Below are 26,296 nucleotides of genomic sequence, written 5' to 3'. Positions count from 1 at the left end.
CCTCCTCACATTGGACAGGTTTCCCTTCTCCTCTTTAAATGTCATTCTCGGTTCTCTTTCACATATAGGTCAGATGTTGTTTGTTCTGCTTATGTTGATCAGATGTCACTTGTCCTCCTCACATGGCTCAAATGGTTTAGATGCCAACATTGAATCAGTGAATTTCCTTCAAAAGCTCTAAAAAAAAAATTGTTTGATTACCATGCCAATGTATTAGAGCTGCATGATTAATCGTCAAAAAATCAAATCGCGATTCTTCCCCCCTCGCGATCTTAACAAAGCATTTTCCCGATTCTATGCATAGTACTCTTTGCTCACAGCTGACAGCTGTCTAAAAAAAAACAAAAAAAAATCAGGCAGCCTGCCAAGTTTATGACAACATTAGATGGAGATAAGGAGAAACATTGTAACACTTTGTTCTTTTAGATCAACGGTATGAACTTCAGTCGGTAAATGAGGAAAGTTTGACCACTTAAAGACTAATAGCTGGATTCAGGTAGGGGCGCGCATCTTTGCGGCGGCATAGCGTAGCGTATTTACACTACGCTGCCATAAGTCAGAGAGGCAAGTACTGTATTCACGAAGTACTTGCCTCCTAAGTTACGGCGGCGTAGCATGAATAGGCCAGCGTAAGCGCGCCTAATTCAAATGAGGATGTGGGGGGCGTGTTTTATGCATATGAACTGTGACCCGACGTAATTGATGTTTTTTACGAACGGCGCATGCGTCGTCCGTGTACATATCCCAGTGTGCATTGCGGCAAAGTACGCCGCAAGGACGTATTGGTTTTGACGTGGACATAAATTACGTCCAGCCCTATTCACGGACGACTTACGCAAACGACGTATAATTTTCAAATTTCGATGAGGGAACGACGGCCATACTTAACATTGGGGGCATCTTTATCTTTAGGCGGCGTATCTCTTACGGAAACGGTGTATCTTTACTGCGACGGGCACATGTACGTTCGTGAATAGGCGTATCTAGTCATTTACATATTCTACGCCGAACTCAATGGAAGCGCCACCTAGCGGCCAGCCTAAATATTGCACCCTAAGATACGACGGCGCAGGCTGTCGTATCTTAGCTAGGTTTAAGTGTACCTCAGTTTGAGAATACACTTAAACTTAGGATGGTGCAGATTCCGAGTTAGGTCGGCGTATCTACTGATATGCCGGCCTAACTCTCTCTGAATCCACCTATAAACCTTTTTCTGACACTTGTTTACAAGTCAAAATCAGTATTATTTGTTAGGAAATTACTTAGAACCCCCAAACATTATATATTTGTTTTTAGCAGAGACCTAAGAGATTAAAATGGTCATTGTTGCAATATTTTATGTCACACTGTAACACACCATTTTTTGGGAAAAAACACACTTTAATGATATAATCAAAAATTAAACAGCCCAATTTTTTTGTATAATGTGAAAGGTGATGTTATGTCATGAGAATCGTGATCTTTATTCTAAGCAAAAAAAATGTGATTCTCCTTTTGGCCAGAATCGTGCAGCTCTACAATGTATAGAATGTTTAAATTCAATTTTCATAGATATTTGTAGTATACAAATTCAATACAAATGATTTTTTCCCAACTGAGGGCCACATGGAATGTAGAATTCCATGCATTTGTGTTTCAATATGTTTATTGATTTCCAACAACGTAAAGCATAGTAACGTTAGAATTAGCAGTCATGGCCTGCAAGGCCTTGCATATAACAATGAAAGTAAACATTGGGCATAATAGATGCAATGCAATACAATAAGCTTACCATTGTCAAACAGTACTAATGGCTATCAGTAACAATCAGAAATATAAGTAAGAGGAGTGGCTTAAAGTGGAGGTTCACCCAAAAAATCAATTTTTAACATTACATTCAGCCGAGTTGTCCTAATGACAATCGGCTGTGTTTTTTTTTTTTTCTCCGTACATACCGACTTTCACCGCCGCTTCCGGGTATGTCTTGTGCGGGACTGGGCGTTCCTATCTGACATGCTTCCGACCGTCGCATACTGCGCGTCACGAGTTGCCGAAAGAAGCCGAACGTCGGTGCGCAGGCGCCGTATAGAGCCGCACCGACGTTCGGCTTCTTTCGGCAACCCGTGACGCGCTGTATGCGACGGAAAGAAGCCTGTCGATCAGATAGGAACGCCCAGTCCCGAAGACGACATACCCGAAAGCAGCGGTGAAAGTCGGTATGTACGGGGGGAAAAAAACAGCCGATTGTCATTAGTACAACTCGGCTGAATGTAATGTTAAACATTTTTTTTGGGGTGAACTCCCGCTTTAAAGCGGGAGTTCACCCATTTGTAAAAAAAAAAAAATTCTCCCCTTAGCTTCCTGCTCGTTCGGTCTAGGGGAATCGGCTATTTGTATTAAAATATGAGCAGTACTTACCCGTTTTCGAGCTGCATCTTCTTCCGTCGCTTCCGGGTATGGGTCTTCGGGAGCGGGCGTTCCTTCTTGATTGACAGCCTTCCGAGAGGCTTCCGACGGTCGCATCCATCGCGTCACTCGTAGCCGAAAGAAGCCGAACGTCGGTGCGGCTCTATACTGCGCCTGCGCACCGACGTTCGGCTTCTTTCGGAAAATCGTGACGCGATGGATGCGACCGTCGGAAGCCTCTCGGAAGCCTGTCAATCAAGAAGGAACGCCCATTCCCGAAGCCCATACCCGGAAGCGACGGAGAGGATGCATCTCGTAAACGGGTAAGTACTGCACATATTTTAAAATAAATAGCCGATTCCCCTAGTAAAAACGAGCAGGAATCTAAGGGGGAAAAGTGCCCTCTAAGGGTGAACCCCCGCTTTAAGGTTATTATATAGATCCTTCTTGTGGATTATATACTAATCCCCAAAACATATAAAGAGTATTCAAGCATGTAGGAGATCGGCACCATCCCCACTTCCGCTGAGCCCCCCCAGCCACCCCACTGGGTTCACGCTGTGGACTGAGGGCTCCTGGCTACGGCAGTCAGACACCAACCCCGCTACCCAACATCTGGACCTTGTTCCCGGCTAGATCAAAGAGCGATCAAGGGAGTTGCCCCCCCCCCCCCCCCTCCTGGCTAAATCTTGATTTACATTTGGATAATCTAGGCTTGGGACCTAGTTGTTACCCAGTAGTCATCTTGTTTTGAGATAATTACCCAATGTATGGTTTTGAAGTTTGATTATTTTCCTTCATTTTAGTAGTGAATAGAAAGAGGAAGGGAGCCTTGCCACTTAGGCGACTCCTCCTCTCCCCCCCTCTCTGCAATGTTCTGGGACACGTCACAGGTCCCAGAAGATTGCCTGGTCACTAAGAGACCGCAGCGCAACTTGCGCAGTGCGCACCTATTTTGAAACCACAAGCTGTCACGGCTGGGTGTCCACACTTGCAATTCCGGCACCGAGGAGAGGGAGAGGAGCGAGGCTTTGGGTGGCCACATCGCTGGAGTGTGGGACAGATGAGTGTCTGTTTATTAACCACTTGAGACCCGCGCTATTGACAAAAGACGTCAACAGCACGGCTCTCAAGTGCCAACTGGACATCTTTGGACGTCATTTAAAAGCATTACCCGCGCGCGCCACTGGGGGGCGCGCAGCGGGTAAACACTGTCCCGGCGCATCGCTCGGGACCCGATGCGTGTACCTGGCGGCCGCGATGTCTGCCGGGTACACGCGATCGTCGGTAAGACAGCAGGGACGTGGAGCTCTGTGTGTAAACACAGAGCTCCACGTGCTGTCAGAGGAGAGGAGACCGATCTGTGTCCCTTGTACATAAGGACACAGCATCGGTCACCTCCCCCAGTCACCCCCCTCCCCCCACACAGTTAGAACACACATAGGATACACATTTAACCCCTTCCTCACCCCCTAGTGTTAACCCCTTCACTGCCAGTCACATTTATACAGTAATTAGTGCATTTTTATAGCACTGATCGCTGTATAAATGTGAATGGCGCCAAATTTGTGTCAAAAGTGTCCGATGTGTCCGCCATAACGTCACAGTCCCAATAAAAATCGCAGATCGCCGCCATTACTAGTAAAAAAATAAATAAAAAAATAATAATAATTCTGTCCCCTATTTTGTAGGCGCTATAACTTTTGCGCAAACCAGTCGCTTATTGCGATTTTTATTTTTTTTTACAAAAAGACGTCGAAAAATACGTATCGGCCTTAACTGAGAAAAAAAAATGTTTTAAAAAAAAAAAATTGGGATATTTATTATAGCAACAAGTAAAAAATATATATATATTTTTTTTAAATTGTCGCTTTTTTTTGTTTATAGCGCAAAAAATAAAAACCGCAGAGGTGATCAAATACCACCAAAATAAAGCTCTATTTGTGGGGAAAAAAGGACGTCAATTTTGTTTGGGAGCCACGTCGCACGACCACGCAAATGTCAGTTAAACCGACGCAGTGCCGGAAGCTGAAATTTCGCCTGGGAACGAAGGGGGTTTATGTAAGCAAGTGTTTAACAGTCAGTGTTTAACAGTCAGCAGCTACACATTTTGTAGTTTAATAAACTTACAAAACGAGTGGAACTCTGCTTTAACAGCCGGTATTAGACTACTTGCACTTGGTCGAAAATGCTTGAGCAGGTCTAAAGAACTGCATATGTCAAGCCCCATACACACTATCAGTTTTCCTGCAGGTTTTCTCTTCAGGTTTACCAAAACCATCTAATATGAGGTCAAACCTCAAGAATTTTTAATTTGAATGCAATCAGCAGGCCCTTGCACTACATGGTTTTGGTAAACCTGAAGAGAAAACCAGCAGGAAAACTGATAGTGTGTATGGGGCTTAAGTCTCTTTGCTGAAGAGAAACTACCAAGGAATTTAAATATATAAATTTCATGTAATATAATATCAGTATCCTCTTTTTTTGTCATTACCATGACTTTTAACATCTCGTCCTTTTTTTTTTTTTCCTTGGCTGTGTCAAACTGTGCTCACTTTTGGGATTTGTGTGAGAGATCAACAGAGTTAATACTGGATTACCGAGTAATATAAACGCTTCAGAATTCCACTTAGACCTGAGCTCTGCTTAAGATACAGAGCACTTGGGTTGAAGAAACAAAAGCTGGTCTAATAATAGAATGTACGGTGTTCACTATTTTCATGCTACAATTTCAAACACTAAGGAATGTCATTATATGGGGCCTTATTGTTTTGAAAAGTGTATTTGATATACAGTATCTCACAAAAGTGAGTACACCCCTAACATTTGTAAATATTTTATTATATCTTTTCATGTGGCAACCCTGAAGAAATTACACTTTGCTACAATGTAAAGTAATGAGTGTACAGCTTGTATAACAGTGTAAATTTGCGGTCCCCTCAAAATAACTCAACACACAGCCATTCATTTCTAGCTGGCAATAAAAGTGAGTACACCCCTAAGTGAAAATGTCCAAATTGGGCCCAAAGTGTCAATATTTTGTGTGACCACCATTATTTTCCAGCACTGCCTTAATCTTGAGCATGGAGTTCACGTTGGTCAGAAACGAGAACACACGGGAAAGTAAAAAGTATGAAAAAAGACATACGGTAAAAGTGCTGTCACGTTTGAAATAAAAGGCTATGTAAATAGAAGCTTTTTATTCTTTCTATTGCCATAAATACTTTTCTTTACGCCCCATGTGTGCCAGTGCCCAGGCTAATGGTAACTTGGCAAAGCCACAGATTTGCAGGTAGGCAGAATGACTATTCATCTAAACCAGGAAGTAGCCGGTGGATTCTGGGGTGAGTGCGGAGGGACCGTGCCATGGAGGGGTGAGTACGGAGGGACCGTGCCATGGAGGGGTGAGAGCGGGGGACCGTGCTGTGGAGGGGTGAGTGAGGGGGGACCGTGCGATGGAAGGGGGGGAGGGACCGTGCTATGGAGGAGTGAGTGCAGGGGGATCGTGCCATGAAGGGGTGAGTGCAGGGGTACCGTGCCATAAAGGGGTGCGTGCGGGGGGCCGTGCTGTGAAGGGGATGAGTGTGGGGTGACCGTGCCGGTAAGGGGCAGAGTGCGGGGAGACCATGCCGTGAAGAGGCTGAGTGTGAGGGGACCATGCCGTGAAGGGGCTGAGTGCGGGAAGACCATGCCATGAAGAGGCTGAGTGTGAGGGGACCATGCCGTGAGGGGGCTGAGTGTGGGGGGACCGTGCTGTGAAGGGGTGAGTGCGGGGGGACCAAGCCCTGAAGGGGTGAGTGCAGGGGGACTGTGTCCTGAAGGAGTGAGTGCGGGGGGCCGTGCTGTGAAGGGGATGAGTGCGGGGTGACCGTGCCGGGAAGGGGCTGAGTGCAGGGGGACCATGTCGTGAAGGGGCTGAGTGGGAGGGGACCATGCCGTGAAGGGGCTGAGTGTGGGGGGACCGTGCTGTGAAGGGGTGAGTCCGGGGGGACTGTGCTGTAAAGGGGCTGAGTGCGGGGGGGCCGTGCCGTGGAGGGGTGAGTGCGGAGGAACCATGCTGTGAAGGGGACTGAGTGCGGAGGGACCGTGCTGTGGAGGGGTGAGTGCGGGGGGACTGTGCTATGGAGGGGTGAGGGTGGGAGGACCGTCCCGTTTAGGGGTGAGGACGGAAGGACCGTGCCATGGAGGGGTGAGTGCGAAGGAACCATGCTGTGGAGGGGTGAGTGTGCGTGGGGGGGGGGGCTGGGCCGTGGAGGGGTGAGTGTAGGGGGACCGTGCCGTGGAGGGGTGAGTGTGGAGGGGGACCGTTCCGTTGAGGAGTGAGTGGTAAGTTTAGCACCAGCCTCCACTGATAACTACTGTTTAAGTTTTACTAAATTTTGTATTAGTTGTTTTTATCTCAAGATTTATACGCATAGTTTTTTTCTTTTTCAAAGCGTTATATATGTACCTGTAATAAATAAAAGTAAAAAAAAATAAAACGAGGCCTTAAAATCAGCAGACATTTTTTCTGCAGCAAAGGCTTAATAAAGAAATGTAGTACAAAACATAAAATATATTTTCTTAAAAAAATAATAAAATCTCCCACATGAATATTAATAAGTAGTCTGGTATCCCACCATCTTACGAATTAGCAGAGCGTAGTAAGAATTGGATATGATTGATTACAGTTCACATTTAAAAATAGGTTAATTGCTGCAGGTAATCCGCAGTCACTGTCATTGCTAAGCAGCATGAGAACAAGCTTTTTCTTCTCACAAAGACTATCAGGCAGGAGCGATTTCACGGTGTGGGCTCTAATCTTCACGTCATGTGACTGGAAAAGCGTAGTGCTTATCATATCATCCAGCTGGTCACGTGGAGCAGTCATTTAGCTGATTGGTCCGGGGAATCTCAGATCCTTTATTAGTCGTCAAATAAATCCTCTACTTCCATTCTGTTTAATCTTTGCCATGCTGCATAGTACTCTGAACTACACAGTCTAAAATAAATCATGAATGAAAGCTTATCCCCCCCCCCTCCCCCAAACCAATTGAGGATCTGCTGCTGCTCCAGTCCCTGAAGCTGAAACAGTGGAAAAGAATGGCCTGCATATAATGTATTTTCTATACCTATATAAATATTTATGTGAGGTGCAGCCAATTGAATAGTGAAGATGGTTTCTCATAGGTTGCCGTAAGTTCTGTAGTTTGCACATCGCTGTGTACTTTATCAGATATATCCCATAGTGTAATAATCTTGTGAAATGTCTGCTATGCCAAGGGAGAAATATTCAAATGTTTGCTGTCATGAGCCATGCCTGCAGTTGGCATCATATGTTACTGATGATAAGGAAAGGCAAGATCATCAACTGTTAATTGCCTGCTGTATTGGGTGGATTTCTGTAGTTTTGTAATATTATTGGTTTCAAATTAAAGGGAAATTGTAAAGTCTCTTTTGGCTAGCTGTTGAAATTGCTGTGCAGTATATACAGTATACACTAAATTACCAATAGTATTGGCATAGGTGTGCGCAGCCTATTGCATTAGGGTGTGCACACCAAAGCTCAAACACATATGTGTGTGTAATATACCATATATGGCAGTGGGCAAGTCAGTAGGGCAGAGATCGGTGTTAGTAGTTTATCTTTATTTGTATTATTATTATTATTATTATTATTTTTTTTTTACAATTTTATTTTTATTATTTATTTTTAATATTAGTTTTTTTTTAGGAGCCCTGTTTGGGGGCTTTGGTGAAATATCAGTGGTCCCCAGTCCCTTTCTCTGCAGTCAGGCAGCAGGGGGAATCTGCATAGTACAGGGTGATTAGGGTGTGCCCAGGCACACCTTACACCCTATGTGCGCACGCCTATGAGTATTGGGACGCCTGCCTTTACATGCACATGAATTTTAATGGCATCCCATCCTTAGTCTGTAGGGTTCAATAATGTGTTGACCCCCCCCCCCCTTTGCAGCTACAACAGCTTCAAGTGTCTACGGGAATGCTTGACCATTCTTCCAAAAGCTCATTTGTGAGGTTAGGCACTGGTATGGACGAGAAGGCCTGGCTCACAGTCTCCACTCAAATTCATCCCAAAGGTGTTCTATCGGGTTGAAGTCAGGACTCTGTGTAGGCCAGTCAAGTTCCTCCACCCAAAACTCGCTCATCAAGGCCCTTATGGACCTTGCTTTGTTCACTGGTGCGCAGTCATGTTGGAACAGAAAGTGGTCATTCCCAAACTGTTCCTACAAAGTTGGGAGCATGAAATTGTCCAAAATGTCTTGATATGCTGACACCTTAAGAGTTCCCTTCACTGGAACTAAGGGGCCAAGCCCAACCCCTGAAAAAACAACCCCACACTCTAATTCCCCCTCCACCAAGTGATTTGAACCAGTGCACAAAGCAAGGCCAATAAAGACAGTTTGGGGTGGAGGAACTTGAGGCCTGACCTCAACCCAATAGAACATCTTTGGGATTAGGAATTAGAGCTGAGACTGCGAGTCATGCCTTTTCCTCCCCATCAGTGCCTGACCTGACAAATGCACTTCTGGAAGAATGGTCAAACATTCCCATAGACACACTCCTAAACCTTGTGGACAGCCTTCCCAGAAGAGTTGAAGCTGTTATAGCTGCAAAGGGCCAACTCAATATTGAGCCCTATGGACTAAGACCCCTTTCACACTGAATGCAGCCCTGCGCTAGTGGTAAAGCGCCGCTCATTTTAGCAGCGCTTTACCGGCACTGTGCGGGTGGGAGCGAGATGCTTTTAACCCCAAAGACGGGGTTAACAAGTGGTTAAAAGTGCTGAAGTGCTTTGCAGGCCCTTTTTTTTTCGTCTTGCAAGTGCAATGCCCCATTGTGAAAGCACTTGGACTTTCACACTGGGGAGGCATGGGAGGCAGTTTACAGGTGCTTTACAGGTGCCATTTTTAGCGCTAAAATTCCTGTAAAGCGCCTTCAGTGTGAAAGGGGTCTAAGAGTGGAATTACATTAAAGGTCATGTGCGTGAGAAGGTAGGCGCCCAAATACTTTTGGTAATATAGCGTGTGTTATATATATATATATATATATATATATATATATATATATATATATATATATATATATATATATATATATATATATATATATATATATATATATATATATGTGTTTTACAAGAAGGTTTAATGAATGACAAGATACCAAAAGTATGATGAGTTTTATGAAGAGACAGCATTGTCTGACTGAAACATTCCATTGATCCCTCCTTTAAAACCACATGCTTCTTTGAGCACAGCTGAAAACTGAAATAGCTGAATAGTTGAGAAAGAGACTTCAGCACCATCTGCTGGTTGGATAGAATTTTGCATATTATTATTATGCAATATTTCATATGAAATAGTTTTTAAACATGAATTTTTTTTATTCCTGAACGAAATAAAGAAATACAATCATTTATGTTTCCTTTAGCCCTGGTTCACACTGGGTACGATTTGGAACGATTTGAGATACGATTTGACATGTCAAATCGCATCTCAAATCGGAGGCAATTGTCGGCAATGGCACTGTCCTAATCAGTGCGACACCGCATCTGCGATTTCAAAAAGTAGTTCCTGTACTACTTTTTGCGATTTCGGGCCGCGATTTACATTAAATTGCGGCCGAAATCGCGGCAAAATCGCAGCCGCGAAATCACGGTAAAATTGCGCATTTTACCGCGATTTTGAATTTGCAGCAGTGTGAACCTAGGCTTAAAGCAATCCTGACAGAGTGCTAGTGCTTTGAAAACTGACAGTATGACAAGTTTCATAAGTCACCTGTATCCACAAACTACACCATTACTGCAGTTTCTTGAGATGAGTTATTACATACTCTATTCAGAGAAACATTAAATGGAAGGCTTTAAATCCTGGAGGACCACAAAACCCGAGGCCACCTTTAAAAATATTGCTCTCATTACATTAAACCACTGCAGTAATAATGTCTGCAGCAAGCTCAACCCTTTTTACCGATTGATAGAAACTATAATTTTAGAATGACTAAAATAGTTGCTTTTTGCAGACTGCTGGAAAATACACTTCTCTTGTGGATTTATACCTTAAAGTGTATTTTACAGTGAGCAATAAAGTGAAAAATATGTGAAAATAAAGGTCTGGGAAGTTAGCGCTAATGTTATCAAAACTGCTCATTTACGTACCTTAACAACTTGCGTAAAGCAATCAAAACAGAAGTTTTGTCAAAGAAGCTTACTAATTCATTGATTTGTGTCGCTTTGTTTGTCCAAAGGTTCACTTTAAAATAAATCTTAGGCCCCATACACACGATAGAATCCATCCGCTGAAAAATCCCAGCGAATGGGTTTCAGCGGATAGATCCTATGGTGTGTACACTCCAGCGGATCTGTTTCCGCGGATATATCTCCCCTGGAATGGATTCCAGCAGATCGAATATTCGCTGACATGCTAAACAAATCCATCTGCTGGAATCCATCCCAACGGATGGATCCGCTGGTCTGTACAGACTCACCGGATCCATCCGTCCGAAGGGATCCCCCGCATGCGTCGTAATGATTCGACGCATGCGTGGAATTCCTTATATGACAGCGTCGCGCACATCGCCGCGTCATAATCGCGGCGACGGCGCGACACGTCATCGCCAGAGGATTTCGGCGCGGATTTCAATGCGATGGTGAGTACACTCCATCGCATGAGAAATCCGCTGAAATCCTCGAGAGGATTTATCCGCGGAAACGTTCCGCTGGAACGTATTCGCGGATAAATCCTCTCGTGTGTATGGGGCCTAAGGGGTAATTTACTAAAATCTGATGCAGCTCTTCATAGAAACCAACTTCTACGTTTTATTGTCAAAGTCTTATTTAAAAAGCTGAAGTTTGAAGCTGATTGGCTACCATGAACAGCTGCACCAGATTTTGCTCTCTCCAGTTTTAGTAAATCAACCCCTAAGGGTCCGTTTGGATCTATGCTTGTGCATAGAGGTGTGCTTTTCTTTTTGTAGCATTAGGTAGGTGTGTTATCATGTGCCAACATGCGTTTTCTTCGTACATTAACCACTTAAGGACCGCCTCATGTACATATACGTCAGCAGAATGGCACAGGCAGGCACATCAACGTATATATACGTGCCCTGCTTGACGTGGGTCGGGGGTCCGATCGGGACCCCCCCCCCCGGTACATGCGGCGGTCCCCGTGGCTTCAGGAGTGATCCGGGACGACGGCGCGGCTATTCGTTTATAGCCGCTCCGGAGCTGAAGAACGTGCCCGTGCTTCACTGTGTCGGCGCATCGATCGCGTCATCCTATTTATAGAGAAGACACGATCGATGACGTCATTCCTACAGCCACACCCCCCTACACTAGTAAACACATACACAGTGACCCCTAAATGTTACAGCGCCTCCTGTGTTTAACTCCCAAACTGCAACTGTCATTTTCACAATAAAGAATGCAATTTAAATGCATTTTTTGCTGTGAAAATGACAATTGTCCCAAAAATGTGTCAAAATTGTCCGAAGTGTCCGCCATAATGTCGCAGTCACGAAAAAAATCGCTGATCGCCGCCATTAGTAGTAAAAAAAAAAAAAAAAAACTATCCCCTATTTTGTAAACACTATAAATTTTGCGCAAACCAACCGATAAACGATTATTGCGATTTTTTTTACCAAAAATAGGTAGAAGAATACGTATCGGCCTAAACTGAGGGAAAAACAAAATGTTATATATGTTTTTGGGGGATATTTATTATAGCAAAAAGTAAAAAATATTGCATTTTTTTCAAAATTGTCGTTCTATTTTTGTTTATAGCGCAAAAAATAAAAACCGCAGAGGTGATCAAATACCACCAAAAGAAAGCTCTATTTGTGGGGAAAAAAAGACGCCAATTTTGTTTGGGAGCCACGTCGCACGACCGCGCAATTGTCTGTTAAAGCGACGCAGTCCCGAACTGTAAAAACCCCTTGGGTCTTTAGGCAGCATTTTGGTCCGGGGCTTAAGTGGTTAATAGGCATTTTGGAGTTTGTTTTCAATGCATTTTTAGGTTTAGAATTTGTAGTGGATGGGGTTAACAGCCCTTGTCCAAGGCCTGTTAATACACACTGCAAATGCATCAAAGTGCATGTTATATGTAGGTTAATAGGCAGGAGTGTTTGGAGGCAGAAAAAAAAAACAACACAAGGTTTTAAGTAGAAAAATACGTGCAAATGTGCACAAACGTGCGTTTATGTATGTCCTCTTGGTAAAGTGGTTGTAAACCTTTACATTTATCCAGTGAAGTGACTGTCCTCAGATGAGACACAGAAATTAAACAAATCCTTCTAAATAAGTTGTACCTATCTATCTGCAGTCTGCTCTTCTCTGAAGTCACACACTGCAGAGCTCAGTGAGGAGAGCTCTGACAGCTGATTGGAAGGAAGGGACAAACCCCACCTCCCATCACACGGCACACATCCTAGCATAGGATCGGCATTCTGTCTATCACAGGCACAGGGTCAGGAGGAGGCGGGGGTGTGTCGAGCAGAGTGGAGACAATTGTAATGTAAGCTGTAACAGCGTGCTATCCTGCTTTGTGATCCCTCGGCTCTCCTCTTCCTCCAGTCATGCATTCCTCTGCCCAGGCGAGGCTGCAATAGTGGGCACAGTAAGGCTGCAATGGGCACAGTGTGGCTGCAATAGTGGGCACAGTGAGGCTGCAATGGGCACAGTGTGGCTGCAATAGTGGGTACAGTGAGGCTGAAATGGTGGGCACAGTGTGGCTGAAATGGTGGGCACAGTGAGGCTGCAATGGTTGGCACAGTGAGGCTGCAATGGTTGGCACAGTGAGGCTGCAATGGTGGGCACAGTGAGGCTGCAATGGTGGGCACAGTGAGGCTGCAATGGTGGACACAGTGTGACTGCAATGGTGGGCACAGTAAGGCTGCACTGGGCACAGGTGAGGCTGGATTGACGGGCACAATTTAGGCTGCAATGGTGGGCACAGTGAGACTGCAATGATTGGCACAGTGAGGCTGCAATTGAGCGCACAGTGTGGCCACAGTGAGGCTGCAATGGTGGGCACAGTTTGGCTGCAATGGTGGGAACAGTGAGGCTGCAATGGTGGGCACAGTGAGGCTGTAATGGTGGGCTAAGTGTGGCTGCAATTATGGGAACAGTAAGGCTGCAATGGGCACAGTGAGGCTGCAATGGTGGGCACAGTGTGACTGCAATGGTGGGCACAGTAAGGCTGCAATGCGCACAGCGAGGCTGCAATGGTGGGCACAGGTGAGGCTGCATTGATGGGCACAGGTTAGGCTGCAATGACAGGCACAGGTGAGGCTGCAATGGTGGGCACAGGTGAACCTGCATTGATGAGCACAGGTGAGACTGCGTTGAGGGGCACAGGTGAGGCTGCACTGATAAAGTTGTTGTTAATATTTATTTATGTAACGTAATTCTGCATAAAACATTTAAGTGTCATTTCATGAGATAATATATGAGGGCGTGTTTAGGGGTGGAATTTGGGGTAGGCAGGGTAGGGGTTGGGCGGGGTGGGATAGGAGTTGGGTGGGGCACTGGTGGCTACTAACCCTTGAGGCCTGGCTAGTAGCTCAGGACATGAAATGTTGAGCCCTGCTATAAAGGAATACGTTTTGTTTATATTTCATGTCTGAAGTTTAAACCACTTTAATGCATTCTAATGGCTAGCATAAACGTTTGTGAAAAACGCAGCATTTCCTGCATTTTTAAAGCTGCTTTTCTCCTGTAAGGAGAAAAGTCATCTAAAGGAGCAAAGTGTGCATGAAGCCTAACCCCAGGCACAAAAACTTTCATTTAAATATATCCCTCAGCAGCTACAAAGAATCCACTTTCTGTGCACCAAATGTCTCTGCAAACACAGATGTTTATTTGTAAAAGTAGCGGTGACATCATCACTGTGCTGTACATAGCCTGTGCAGAGAGAAAAGCTGTGGGAGGGACCAGCAGGCTCCACCCACTACAGGCTGCAGAAAACAACGGTTTAGGAGATATTGCCCTTGCATGCGCACAGGGGATTCTCGGCTGAAGGCCCGGCAGACGCCGGACCTTGCCGGAAAGAAGTCTCCCGCGCGTATGCACGGGAGTGACAACATCGCGGCTCTAGCCACTCACAGCGCTGGAGCCGCGATACCTGGAAGACATGCCGAGGCAACATGTCAGCTACCTTGGCGTGGACCAGATAAGTTAACGACGCCTCGTTCTAAGGTAAGTATTTCATAATGAGCTAGTATGTGGTGCATACTAGCTCATTATGCCTTTTATGCCTTACAGGTGACCAAAAAAATAAAAAATATTTAAGGGACTTTACAACCGCTTTAAGAATACACGTCTCATGTAGAAAATGTTTGCTTTTTCTGGAGTTCAACTTTAATATGTGTCAACCACACAGTTATCAGCATATAAACTTGCTGTGACAAAGTTGCAAGGGTTAAAAGCTCATTTAGTCTAGGAGTGCACAGATAGGGTATTGTCAGGTCACCTGTGGCCAGATGACAAGTGCACCCCGTTGGGGTCAGAGATGCACCACAGGGTAGTGAACTCTATAGCCGACTGCTACAATCAGAGAGGAAGCGTGAGCCCAAGATTCCCCAGGGCGCGGAGTCTAAGACACAGCTTTGTGTTCACCAGAGCCTCTAGTGGTGAGGATGGTCTTCGCTGCAGCTGGATCCAGGTCGCGACCCCTGGGATCCCCTAGGTCACGCTCCGCAGGGAGAGAGGGGAAGCAGCAACCAGGACAAGCGATAGTGATGGGTAAGCCGAGGTCAGGGAAACAGGCAGACAAGGGTAACCGAGGGACAGGCAAAAGGTCAGGGTCACAGGCAAACAGGAGAAGTCAGGGACGAGCCAAAAACGGTACACAGGAAGGTAAACGTAGCACACTGCAGACAGGAACTAAAGCTAACAACAAGGTTGAACAGCAAAGCAGACCTGCAGTGCAACAGTTAATATAGGCTTCCTGTGATGGCCTGGGGTGAGGCCATACAGGAAAGAGAGATGATAAAAAGGCAGCCAGAAGAGGGTCAGGCCTCTAATGGACACATGAGGAGAAGGTAAGCTGCCAGACATTATTGCATGTCCATGACAGGTATAATACTAACCTCATCACTGGCTTAAGTAGACTCCCTCAGTCGATGTGACCAGTCCTGTGCTGACATCTCTCTAAGGCAGTGATCGCCAAACTTCAACCTTTTGGACTTCATGGACCACTAAGCTTAAAATTGAATTGTGACCACTAACATGAATTGTATATGCCTTAGGCCCCTTTCACACTGAGGAGTTTTTCAGGCGGTTTAGCGCTAAAAATAGCGCCTAAATACCGCCTAAAAAACTCCTTCCCTGCAGTCTCAATGTATAAGCCCGAGGGCTTTCACACTGAGGCGATGCGCTGGCGGGACCGCTCTAAAAGTCCTGCCAGCAGCATCTTTGGAGCGGTGAGAGGAGCGGTGTGGTTACCGCTCCTTCACCACTCCTTCCCATTGAAAGCAATGGGCACCATGGTAATACCGCAGGCAATGCGCCTCTGCAGAGGCGCTTAGCCGGCGGTATTAACCCTTTTCCGGCCATTAGCAAGGGGTTAATACCGCACCGCTAGCGGCAGAATACCGCCGCAATTCCGACGGTATATCGCCGCTAAAAATAGCAAAAAATGCACTTGTTGTTTACACTTGTAGTGCAAAGTGGATTTTCTTTTAGTAAATAACCCCCACTGTATTTGCGATGCAGTCTTTCAAAAGCAATTTTTGGGGGAAAAATAGACTTTAATGAATAAAAAACTTTTTTTTGTGTGTAATGTGAAAGATGATGTTATACCAAGAATCGTGAGAAAATCGTGATCTTTCTTCTAAGCAAAAAAAATTGTGATTCTCGCTTTATCCAGAATCATGCAACTCTGTTGTAAAGGTTAATATACCATATGTATATATATATATTTAAGAATAACAAACATGTCATATTCACCTGCTCTATGCAAAACATTTTCACAGAGCAGCCCCCATCAGCGGTTCAGGCCCCTCCCTCCTGCCTTGTGCCCCCACAGCAAGCAGCTTGCTATGGTGGCACCCAAGCAGGCTCGCTCTCGAGCCGCTGCTCTGTGTATCCATTCACACACAGATGCAGCTCTAACCAGCCTCCCGCTCTCTCCTCATTGACATACTGACTGATTGACAGTAGTGGGAGCCAATGGCTCCTGCTGCTGTCTCAACCAATGAGGAGGGAAAGACCTGGGACATCTGAGGCTCTTGTGCACATCGCTGGATCAAAATGGGGCCCAGGTAGGTGTTGGGGGAGCTGTACACAGTTTTTTTTTTTTTACCTCAATGCATTTAAAGGTAAAAAACCTTGAGCCTTCACCCATGTAGTCTGGATAACCCATACTATAAACCTTAATGAGGACTACCATGTTACCACCCCCTTGACCGTACCTTAGTAATGGAGGCGACACCTGATGTTGGAGTAAAAAACTTGGCCATAGCAGCCATACTTTATTAACAATTTTAACATAGACTAAAACTTCTTCAAATTTACATTATTTTTCAATCACTTAAAATATATAGAACAATTCTTACAAACAGCCATTTTAAAACGGCAACCATAAGAAACAGCCATGTGGTCAAAACGGTACCCCCAATCTTTAATCACCACCTTTATACTGCGGGACATTTAACATACACCGGCCTCCAACCTTAAAGGCATGGAGACACCCCCTTTCCCGCAGTACAACCAATACCCGTACTCCAGCGGACACCGTTCCGGTGGAATACAGAGAGGGTCCATAACCGCTGGACCCCCCACACTTCCGTCATCACTGTTTTCTTTGAACATCCGAGACCACATGATACCGCCACACCGCTACTACTGCTATGACGACCTGCATCCATGACCTGCAAAAGAAGAGAACACACGAACAAACAAAAACGGGAGGGTGGGTGGGAAAACTGCCTCCTTCCACTGTACTCTCTCACGCTGCAGTGACCCAGGCTCCGCCCCTCCCTTAAATAAACTTCCCTCAGTCCGGGAAAAAGAACCCAGCAGCACCACCCCTTTTCCTGAGCAGCTCCTTAACCCCTTGGGTCCCCAAACACTATGGTCATGCCAGCCCTCCGTTATTTCCTTTTGGCTTTTTACTCCGGGCTTTTCTTTACAACCACTAAATTACGTGTAACATTATTAAAATGTTTGATGACCATGACTATTGTATCACTGAACCTTGCATAGAGGTAAATTTATTTCGCACTGTACAGCATAATTAATGAAGGTACTGCTAGCAGATCTCACTGAAATATAATTAAAGTGTTATTTTTATCATCACACAGAGGGGTTGCATTATTTATAGAGCAGGTCCATCCAATAGAAATACTCCATAGCACTGTATACAGCCCCAGGTCAGTTAGAGATGCATACATTGTTCACCAATGTTTACCCTCAGCACAGCTGTCAAGCACACTCGGCATCATCACCTATTTTATTCTTGTTCAAATATTTACAAAAATATTCCCCATTTGTCTTTTTGATGTCATGTAGGTAACTGCCTGATAAAAGAGAATTAGCCTTTCCTAGACACCTGTGCCAATGACAACTTCTCTTTTATAGGACGGTATACAGGTTGTCAGGAATATTAAGACAGTGTATATACTGTGTAAGTGTGTGTCTGTACTGTGTGTGTGTATGTGTGTGTGTATATATATATATACAGGGCTTTTTTTCTGGGGGAACTCAGTTCCACCACCTCTGGCTCAGACCCTTTGGTGCCTGCTCACCACAATCACTTGTAAACACAGAAGTCTGGTTTCTGTGTTTACAAGTGACTTTTCTGCACTCTGTGTGTAACCCCCCCCCCCCTGAACTCTGCACTCTGTATGTAGTGCAATCCTGGTATTTAATGCCCCTTTAAGACCCTTCCACTGTTTTTGAAATCTGAACTGGGTCGTGGTTGAGTTCCTACACCTATTTTCTGAGGAAAAAAAGCTCTGTATATATATATTTTGTTCAGGACTACTTTTTATTTCAGCTAAATGTGTACTACACACATAGGTGTGCGCAACATATTGTATTAGGGTGTGCAGCTCAAATGTAATACAATATAGATGGTGTCAGTAGGGCAGAGGTCGGTGTCAGTAGTTTTTTTTTTTTTTTTATTAATATTATTTATTCATTTTTTACAATTTTTTTAGAAGCCCCATTTGGGAGCTTTGGGAAATATCAGCAGGGGCAATCTGCGCCACACAGGGTGATTAGGGTGTCCCCAGGCAAACCCGGCACACCCCTTGCACACGCCTATGACTACACAAGTCATTACAGTACTAGCTTGTAGTTTGTTTGTTTTTTAACATTGTATGTTTAAAAAAAAAATTGCATAGTTGTTGTTCCACTGAAACTGCATGTACCCCTTTTCCCAAGCGACCTTTCCTTATTTCCATAGTCCCCTCCCCTCCCCCTCTTCTCACTTTTTTTTTTTTTTTTTTTCACTTAATCTTTTTTCCCTCCTTTTCTTCATTTTTAATTTATTTTATTTTTTCTCTTTTACGATTAAAGTTTTGGTGAGGGAAAAAAAGAAAAAAAATACAATATGTATAATATACACACAGGTGTATTCCTGAGATATAAGACTATTCCATTTTTTTATTTGGAATGCTTGGTCAATGCAATGAAGAACATTCGATCTGCAGAAAATATAGTCTGAGGCCTAGTACACACGAGAGGATTTATCCGCGGATATGGTCCACCGGACCGTTTCCGCAGATAAATCCTCTCGAGGATTTGCGAGGATTTTGATCCGATGGAGTGTACTCACCATCGGATCGAAATCCACACCGAAATCCCATCGCGATGACGCGTCGCGCCGTCGCCGCGATGATGACGCGGCGACGTGCGCGACGCTGTCATATAAGGAATTCCACGCATGCGTCGAATCATTACGACGCATGCGGGGGATTCATTCGGATGGATTGATCCGGTGAGTCTGTACAGACCAGCGGATTAATCCAATGGGATGGATTCAAGCGGATAGATTTTAAAGCATGTCTTCAAATTTTTATCCGCTTGAAATCCATCCCAGGGGATAAAAATCCGCGGAAACAGATCCGCTGCATTGTACACACCAGGGGATCTATCCGCTGGAGCCGGTCCGCGGATCAATTCCAGCGGATGGATCCTCTCGTGTGTACGGGGCCTGAGAACCTTCAATTTTGCCTGATCTGCATGCAGTTTTGATAGACAAACAGCCATGTGAATTTAAAGTGTCTCTAAAGGCTGAAGTTTTTTTTACCTTCATGCATGAAGGTAAAAAAAACGTTTGCGTGCAGCCCCGATCCCTACCTGAGCCCCCTCCAATCCAGCGGTGTTCACTATAGCCTAAGCTGTATGGGGACTCTCCCTCTCCATTGGCTGAGACAGCAGCGGGAGCCCATTGGAGAGCCAATGAGGAGAGAGTGGGGGGTTGGGGCCAAGCTGCGGCTCTATATGTCTTGTGGAAGCATAGAGTAGAGACTCAAGAGTGAGCACACAGCGGTGCCCCCAGGGCAAGGGGCTTTCTCTGTGGGGCACTGCTCAAGGGGGAGGAGCCAAGAGCTACAGCGGGGGGACCTGGAAAAAAAAACACTGCACAGAGTAGGTAAAGCCTGGTACACACGATCAGAATTTTCTGTGGACAAAGCGTAGGACTTTTCCGCGGACAAACTGCAAAGAATTGTTGGCCAACAAACACAAAACAACGTGTTTTTTCAGCTCTTTAGCACCACCCTTTAGGCAACTTCTGCTAATGTTGTGTTATGTTTATCATTGCTTCTGAGCATGCGTGTTTGTACTTGAAGGACTTCTGTACACACGATCGGATAATCCGACAACGCACAATTGTTGTCGTAAAATTTTAAAGCACGCTATTCCACATTTGTTGGTGGAAAATCCGACAACAATTGTCCGATGGAGCGTATAAACGGTCAAATTTTCTGCCAACAGCCTGTCAACACACAATTCGATCGTGTGTATGGGGCTAAAGTATAACATGTTTGTTTTTTCTTTTTTAAACAAGCTTTAATATCACTTTAATGATCGATTTTCACTGCATCCGACATACAGTATCTTCTTATACATTGCTCTGTTACCAATGAAAGATAACTTCTAAGCAAGATGATTATTGATTTTTAAATATAAAAATGTAGATAAAGGTCTAATATTTGAACTCTGTTACTTTACAGGTCTGAGGCTGCACATTTCAAGTTCCCCAACCCCAAAGCACACATCCAATCACAATGGCTGAGGACGCTGACATGCGCAATGAGCTCGAAGAGATGCAACGGCGTGCCGACCAGCTGGCCGATGAGGTGAGTGTTATGTTTTATATGACTTCTCTTTGGGTACATACACTGGTTTATTATTATTGCCCCTAGTTTCCATACATAGAAGGATTAAAAGGCATAGCCAGCTTATGTTCACCTTAGGTCACCATTGACATTATAAAAAATTCTAGTTGCTGGTCTGTTTCAGGCTTCTGATCCCTGACCCAGAACAAGCATGCAGCAAGTGAAGTCAGAATGAAGCCAGAACTCCCAGGCCCGGATTCAGATACATTATCGTATCTATCGGTGGGCGTAGAGTATCTCAGATACACTACGCCACCGTAACTTAGGGCGCAAGTTCTGTATTCAGAAAGAACTTGCGCCCTAAGTTACGGCGGCGTAGTGTAAAGCCTGCCTAATTCAAATGTGGAAGATGTGGGCGTGTTTTATTTAAATTACTTGTGACCCCACGTAATTGACGTTTCTTACAAACGGCGCATGCGCCGTCCGTGAACGTTTCCAAGTGCGCATGCTCCAAATTATGCCGCAAACTGTCAATGCTTTCGACGTGAACGTAACTTACGTACAGCCCTATTCGCAAACAACTTACGCAAATGACGTAAAATACGACGCTGTTCGTACGATTCCGACGTCCATACCTAACATGACTTACCCCTGCTTTATGAGGGGTAACTTTACGCTGGAAAAAGCCTTCTGTAAACGATGTCAAAAAATGCGCCGGGCGTACGTACGTTTGTGAATCGGTGTATCTACCTAATTTGCATATTCCTTGCGTAAATCTATGGAAGTGCCACCTAGCGGCCAGCGTAAATATGCAACTAACATACTATGGCGTAAGAGGCTTACGCCAGTCGGATCTTACCAAAATTCTGGCGTATCTTGTTTTCTGAATACAGAAAAAAGATACGCCGGCGCATTCTAGAAGTTACGCGGCGTATCAATAGATACGCCAGCGTAACTTCGTTCTGAATACGGGCCCCAATCTCTAAATCTTCCGTAGATTTACTCTAACTCAGTGACTCACAGATAGGCAATGGCACTCTATATATTTCTCTCAGTACAAATTTCCCTCAAGGACTTTGCTGTAAAGTACCTTGCTTGCCTTCATGTCAAGCAGTGATATTGGTTGATAAAAAGAGTTTCTGATTAATGTTGTGTGTCCTTCCCCAGCAACCTGTCCATGATCCATGGAGACCTTACGGCACTGTTCCCACTAGTGTGACTTGTCATGCGATTATGGACACATAAAGTCGCATGACAAGTGGCAGCCTGTTGATTTAGAATATTGAATTTATGGATTTCGTCCATTACAATCTATGTGACTTAAAGGTGCACTGACTTTGAAAAAGGTTCCTGAACTACTTTGATGTAACTTTCTTAAAGTGGTTGTAAACCCTTACAGACCACTTTGACCTACAGGTAAGCCTAGATTAAGGCTTACCTGTAGGTGCAAGAAATATCTCCTTAAAGCGGGAGTTCACCCATAAATGCTGTTTTTGCTCTTTTACCCTTAGATGGATGCTCATTTAGTCTAGGGGAATCGGCTAGTTGTTTTAAAATCCGAGCATTACTTACCGTTGTAGAGGGCGATCTTCTGCGCCACTTCCGGGTATGGGTCTTCGGGACTGGGCGTTCCTTCTTGATTGACAGTCTTCCGACAGGCTTCCGACGGTCGCATCCATCGCGTCACGAGTAGCCGAAAGAAGCCGAACGTCGGTGCGGCTCTATACTGCGCCTGCGCACCGACGTTCGGCTACTTTCGGAAAATCGTGACGCGATGGATGCGACCGTCGGAAGCCTGTCAATCAAGAAGGAACGCCCAGTCCCGCAGCTCATACCCGGAAGTTGCGGAGAAGATCGCTCTCTAAAAAGGTAAGTAATGCTCGGATTTTAAAACAACTAGCCGATTCCCCTAGACTAAATGAGCATCCATCTAAGGGTAAAAACAGCATTTTACCGGTGAACCTCCGCTTTAACCTACACCGTTAAGGAGATATTTCCAAGAAAGACTGCGCCTGGTGTCTACGGTGCATGCGCCGTAGACAATGGCGCGCAGGCACACTGAGCGTGCCACTACCAACGGCATCATGTCGTCAGTGGCGGCTCCCGCGGGAGTGACGTCATCGCTGCTCCGGCCAGTCACAGCGCCAGAGCAGTGATACCTGGAAGTCACTCTGGGTATCATGGCGGCGACGGAGGAGGTGTCTGAGGACCGCTGCGGGGGCTTCGTTCTCAGGTAAGTAATTCATATTGAGCTAGTATGCTATGCATACTAGCTCATTATGCCTTTATCTTGCAGGGTTTTTTTTTTTTTTTTTAATAGAGGGTTTACTTCCTCTTTAACCACTTAAGGACCGGACCAATATGCTGCTAAATGACCCAAGGGGTTTTTACAATTCGGCACTGCGTCGCTTTAACAGACAATTGCACGGTCGTGCGACGTTGCTCCCAAACAAAATTTGCGTCCTTTTCTTCCCACAAATAGAGCTTTATTTTCGTGGTATTAGATCGCCCCTGCGATTTTAATTTTTTGCGCTATATACAAAAATAGAGCGACATTTTTGAAAAAAAATCAATATTTTTTACTTTTTGTTATAGGAAAAATCAAATAAACTAAATTTTAGTCAATAATTTAGGCCAAAATGTATTCAGCCACATGTCTTTAGTAAAAAAAAATAGCTACCTAGCGGAAACAGCGACACTAATACAGCGATCAGAAAAATGATCGCTTAGTGACACTGGCAATAGGGAGTGAAAGGGTTAACTAGGGCGGTGATCAAGGGGTTAAAACTTTATTAGGGGGGGTACGGGGGCTACCCTGGACCTAACACTAACTGCCTGTCACACTGACACTAAATACAGTGATCAGTACATATATGATCACTGCATTCAGTGACACTGTGACAGGGGGGTGGGGGAGGGGGTGATCGCAAGGGGTTAATGTGCCTGCGTGTACTGGTGTCAGTGTAGTGTTGTGCAGACTCACTGTGTGATGTGATCTCTCCTCAGCGGCGGTTGAAAATACTGCCGAGAGGAGAGATCACATCACTTCCTCCTGTGTTTACACAGGAGGAGGAAGTGACACGCAGGGGGAGCGCGCGGATTGGCTGAGAGCGATCCGGAGGGGGCGGACAAAAACAAACAGCCGCCCCCTCATCCCGGATCGCTCAGACAGCCACGGGGACCGCTGCAGGCCCGGGGGGGGGGGGGTCCCGATCGGACCCCTGACCCACGTCTAGGCACGTACGTACAGGTACGCCAATGTGCCTGTACGTGCCATTCTGCCGACGTATATGTACATGCGGCGGTCCGGAAGTGGTTAAGACTTGAGTGCCAGAGAGTGTAAAGTCATATCACTTGAAATTGCGTGACTTTGGATTCACACTACTTGTAATGGAGCCTAAAAACTTAAAATTCCCTGAGTATTCCATGCATTTCCTCCAACTCACCAAACTAAGATGTAGTCTTTGTATCCTTCTATAGTAAGCGCTTCTTCCTAGCCACACCTGAGTTGGCATTCTCCATTAAAAACCTTCAGTATAGGGCCAGTCTCTACAAGGAATGCATTCTGTACACTGCACATGCACATTATAGTTATTACCAGGGCCAGGACAATGGGTGGGCAGGAGGAATGGCTGCCCTGGGCACTATGGTATCATGTGAGGTGGGGGTCAAAAGGATATTGGGGGGAGGGAAATTGTGTTGGAAGGGGGAATTTGTGGGGGCGGCAGGGGGTAAGTATTGTTCTAAGAGGGGGGGGGGCGGCAGGGGGTAAGTATTGTTCTAAGAGTGGGCTTGCAGTCTCCACTCTAATTTATCCCAAACTCACTCATCCATGTCTTTATGGAAGAGTTGAAGCTGTTATAGCTGCAAAGGGTGGGCCAACTCAATATTGAACCCTAAGGACTAAGACTGGGATGCCATTAAAATGCATGTGAGTGTAAAGGCGGGCGTCCCAAAACTTTTGACAATATAGTGTATTATGATAAACACAACTTTGTACTTGTCTTTGCCTATAACAAAGGCAATCTGTCCCTCTAACATGTCTGTTAAATAATTAAAAAACCTGATTGGGCCATAATGACCCTTTTATCGACAGCTATTGACTTTTGTTGAAAAGACTTTTCACCTGGTAATTAGGGGCCCCAGATGTGTTCAAGGTAACCCTGTCTAGGGTTTCCCTGCATCCAATTTACATGATGGGAGACTGTAATCGGCTCTCAATGGAGCCGGTTCACACATCTCTGTGTCGGCCGCGGTGCGGATTGCACAAAGGTCCTGTGCGTCTTTGGTTTTTTTTCAGGTCCTAATTCAGGCAAAACTTCAGACCTGATTCGTCCCTGAAACGGAGAACAGGGAACGCACCCGACCCCTGCTGCGAGATGAGTCCGCACACAGTGTAAACCCAGCCTTGTCCTTTGTTTAAAAGCCTTACCATTGGGCCATGAGGGCCGTCCCCAAAGCCTGCCTGAAAAACTCTCACTAATGCCGCGTACACACCGTTTTTCATGATGAGAAAAATGCAATTTTTTTAATTGGTCGTGAAAAACGGTCCTGTGTAGGCTCCAGAGCATTGTTCTCGACGAGAAAAATGGGCGATTTTTTTTTAGAATCTGCTCTATTTTTTTTCCGTCGTTTTTCACAACGTTCTTTTTCACGTCGTGAAAAACGGTTGTGTGTACCCTTTAACGAGGAGGAAAAAAACGTGCATGCTCAGAAGCAAGTTATGAGATGGGGAAATTAGCAAAAGCAGCCCAAAGGGTGGCGCCATTCTAATGGAACTTCCCCTTTATAGTGCTGTCGCACGTCTTGTCGTACGTGGTGTATGTCACGGCGCTTTGCTCAAGCATTTTTTTTCATGAACGTGTCTATGCAAGGCAGGCTTGAGAGGAATCACGACAAATCATGTCGAGAAAAACTTTGTTTATTTTCCATGACATGAATAGCGGTCGTGTGTACGTGGCATGAATCTTGTGATCTCACTCTTAGGCCTCGTACACACAACCGAGGAACTTGACGGGCGAAACACATCGTTTTGCTCGTCGAGTTCCTTGTTAGGCTGTCGAGAAACTCGACAAGCCAATTTTCTCCATTCCCGTCAAGGAAATAGAGAACTTGCTCTCTTTTTGGCTCGTCGAGTTTCTCGACAGTTTCCTCGACGAAAATGTACACACGAAGATTTCCTCGGCAAAAAAATATCTCCCTGTAAGTTTCTTGCTGTTTTTTGCCGAGAAACTCGGTCGTGTGTACGAGGCCTTAGGCTTTCAAAGTTTTTAAGCGTTTTTGCAATAGCTTTAATCAGCGGGTTTTTTTTTTACTTTTTTTTTTTCAATGGATAAAAAATGCAAAAAAAACGCTGGCGCCAGAGTTTTTGAGCGTTTTTAAGCGTTTTTGGCTGTTTTTTAGCGTTTTGCGGTTTTTAGCGTTTTTCCACGCCGGAAAACGGCACTTTGAATGCAAATTTTGGGCGTTCAGAAAAAAGCCAATAAACTCCAAAGCTCATTAACACTAAAAAACGCCCAGGTGTGCATGGGCACATAGGCTAACGTAGAGTTCAGTTTATGGACTTTAAAAAAAAAAGCCAAATGCCAATAAACTGCAGTTTATCAGCTTTAGTGTGCATGGA

At 45.1% G+C, this 26,296-nt stretch overlaps 1 protein-coding gene across 2 annotated transcripts in view; it reads left to right on the top strand.

The window, feature by feature from the left end:
- SNAP25 (synaptosome associated protein 25) overlaps nt 1-26,296 on the top strand; it is a 167,651-nt gene that overhangs the window by 64,313 nt on the left and 77,042 nt on the right. For both annotated transcript variants that reach the window (XM_040351310.1, XM_040351309.1), the window contains exon 2: nt 20,569-20,694. In XM_040351310.1, coding sequence (XP_040207244.1) covers nt 20,623-20,694 — 72 coding nt within the window. In that variant the 5' untranslated portion in view covers nt 20,569-20,622. The remainder of the gene's footprint in view (nt 1-20,568; nt 20,695-26,296) is intronic.

The sequence above is a fragment of the Rana temporaria genome, chromosome 4, assembly GCF_905171775.1.
Source record: "Rana temporaria chromosome 4, aRanTem1.1, whole genome shotgun sequence".
Taxonomy (NCBI): domain Eukaryota; kingdom Metazoa; phylum Chordata; class Amphibia; order Anura; family Ranidae; genus Rana; species Rana temporaria.
The sequence above is the reverse complement of the archived record's forward strand: the minus strand, read 5'-3'. Positions and strand labels throughout refer to the sequence as shown.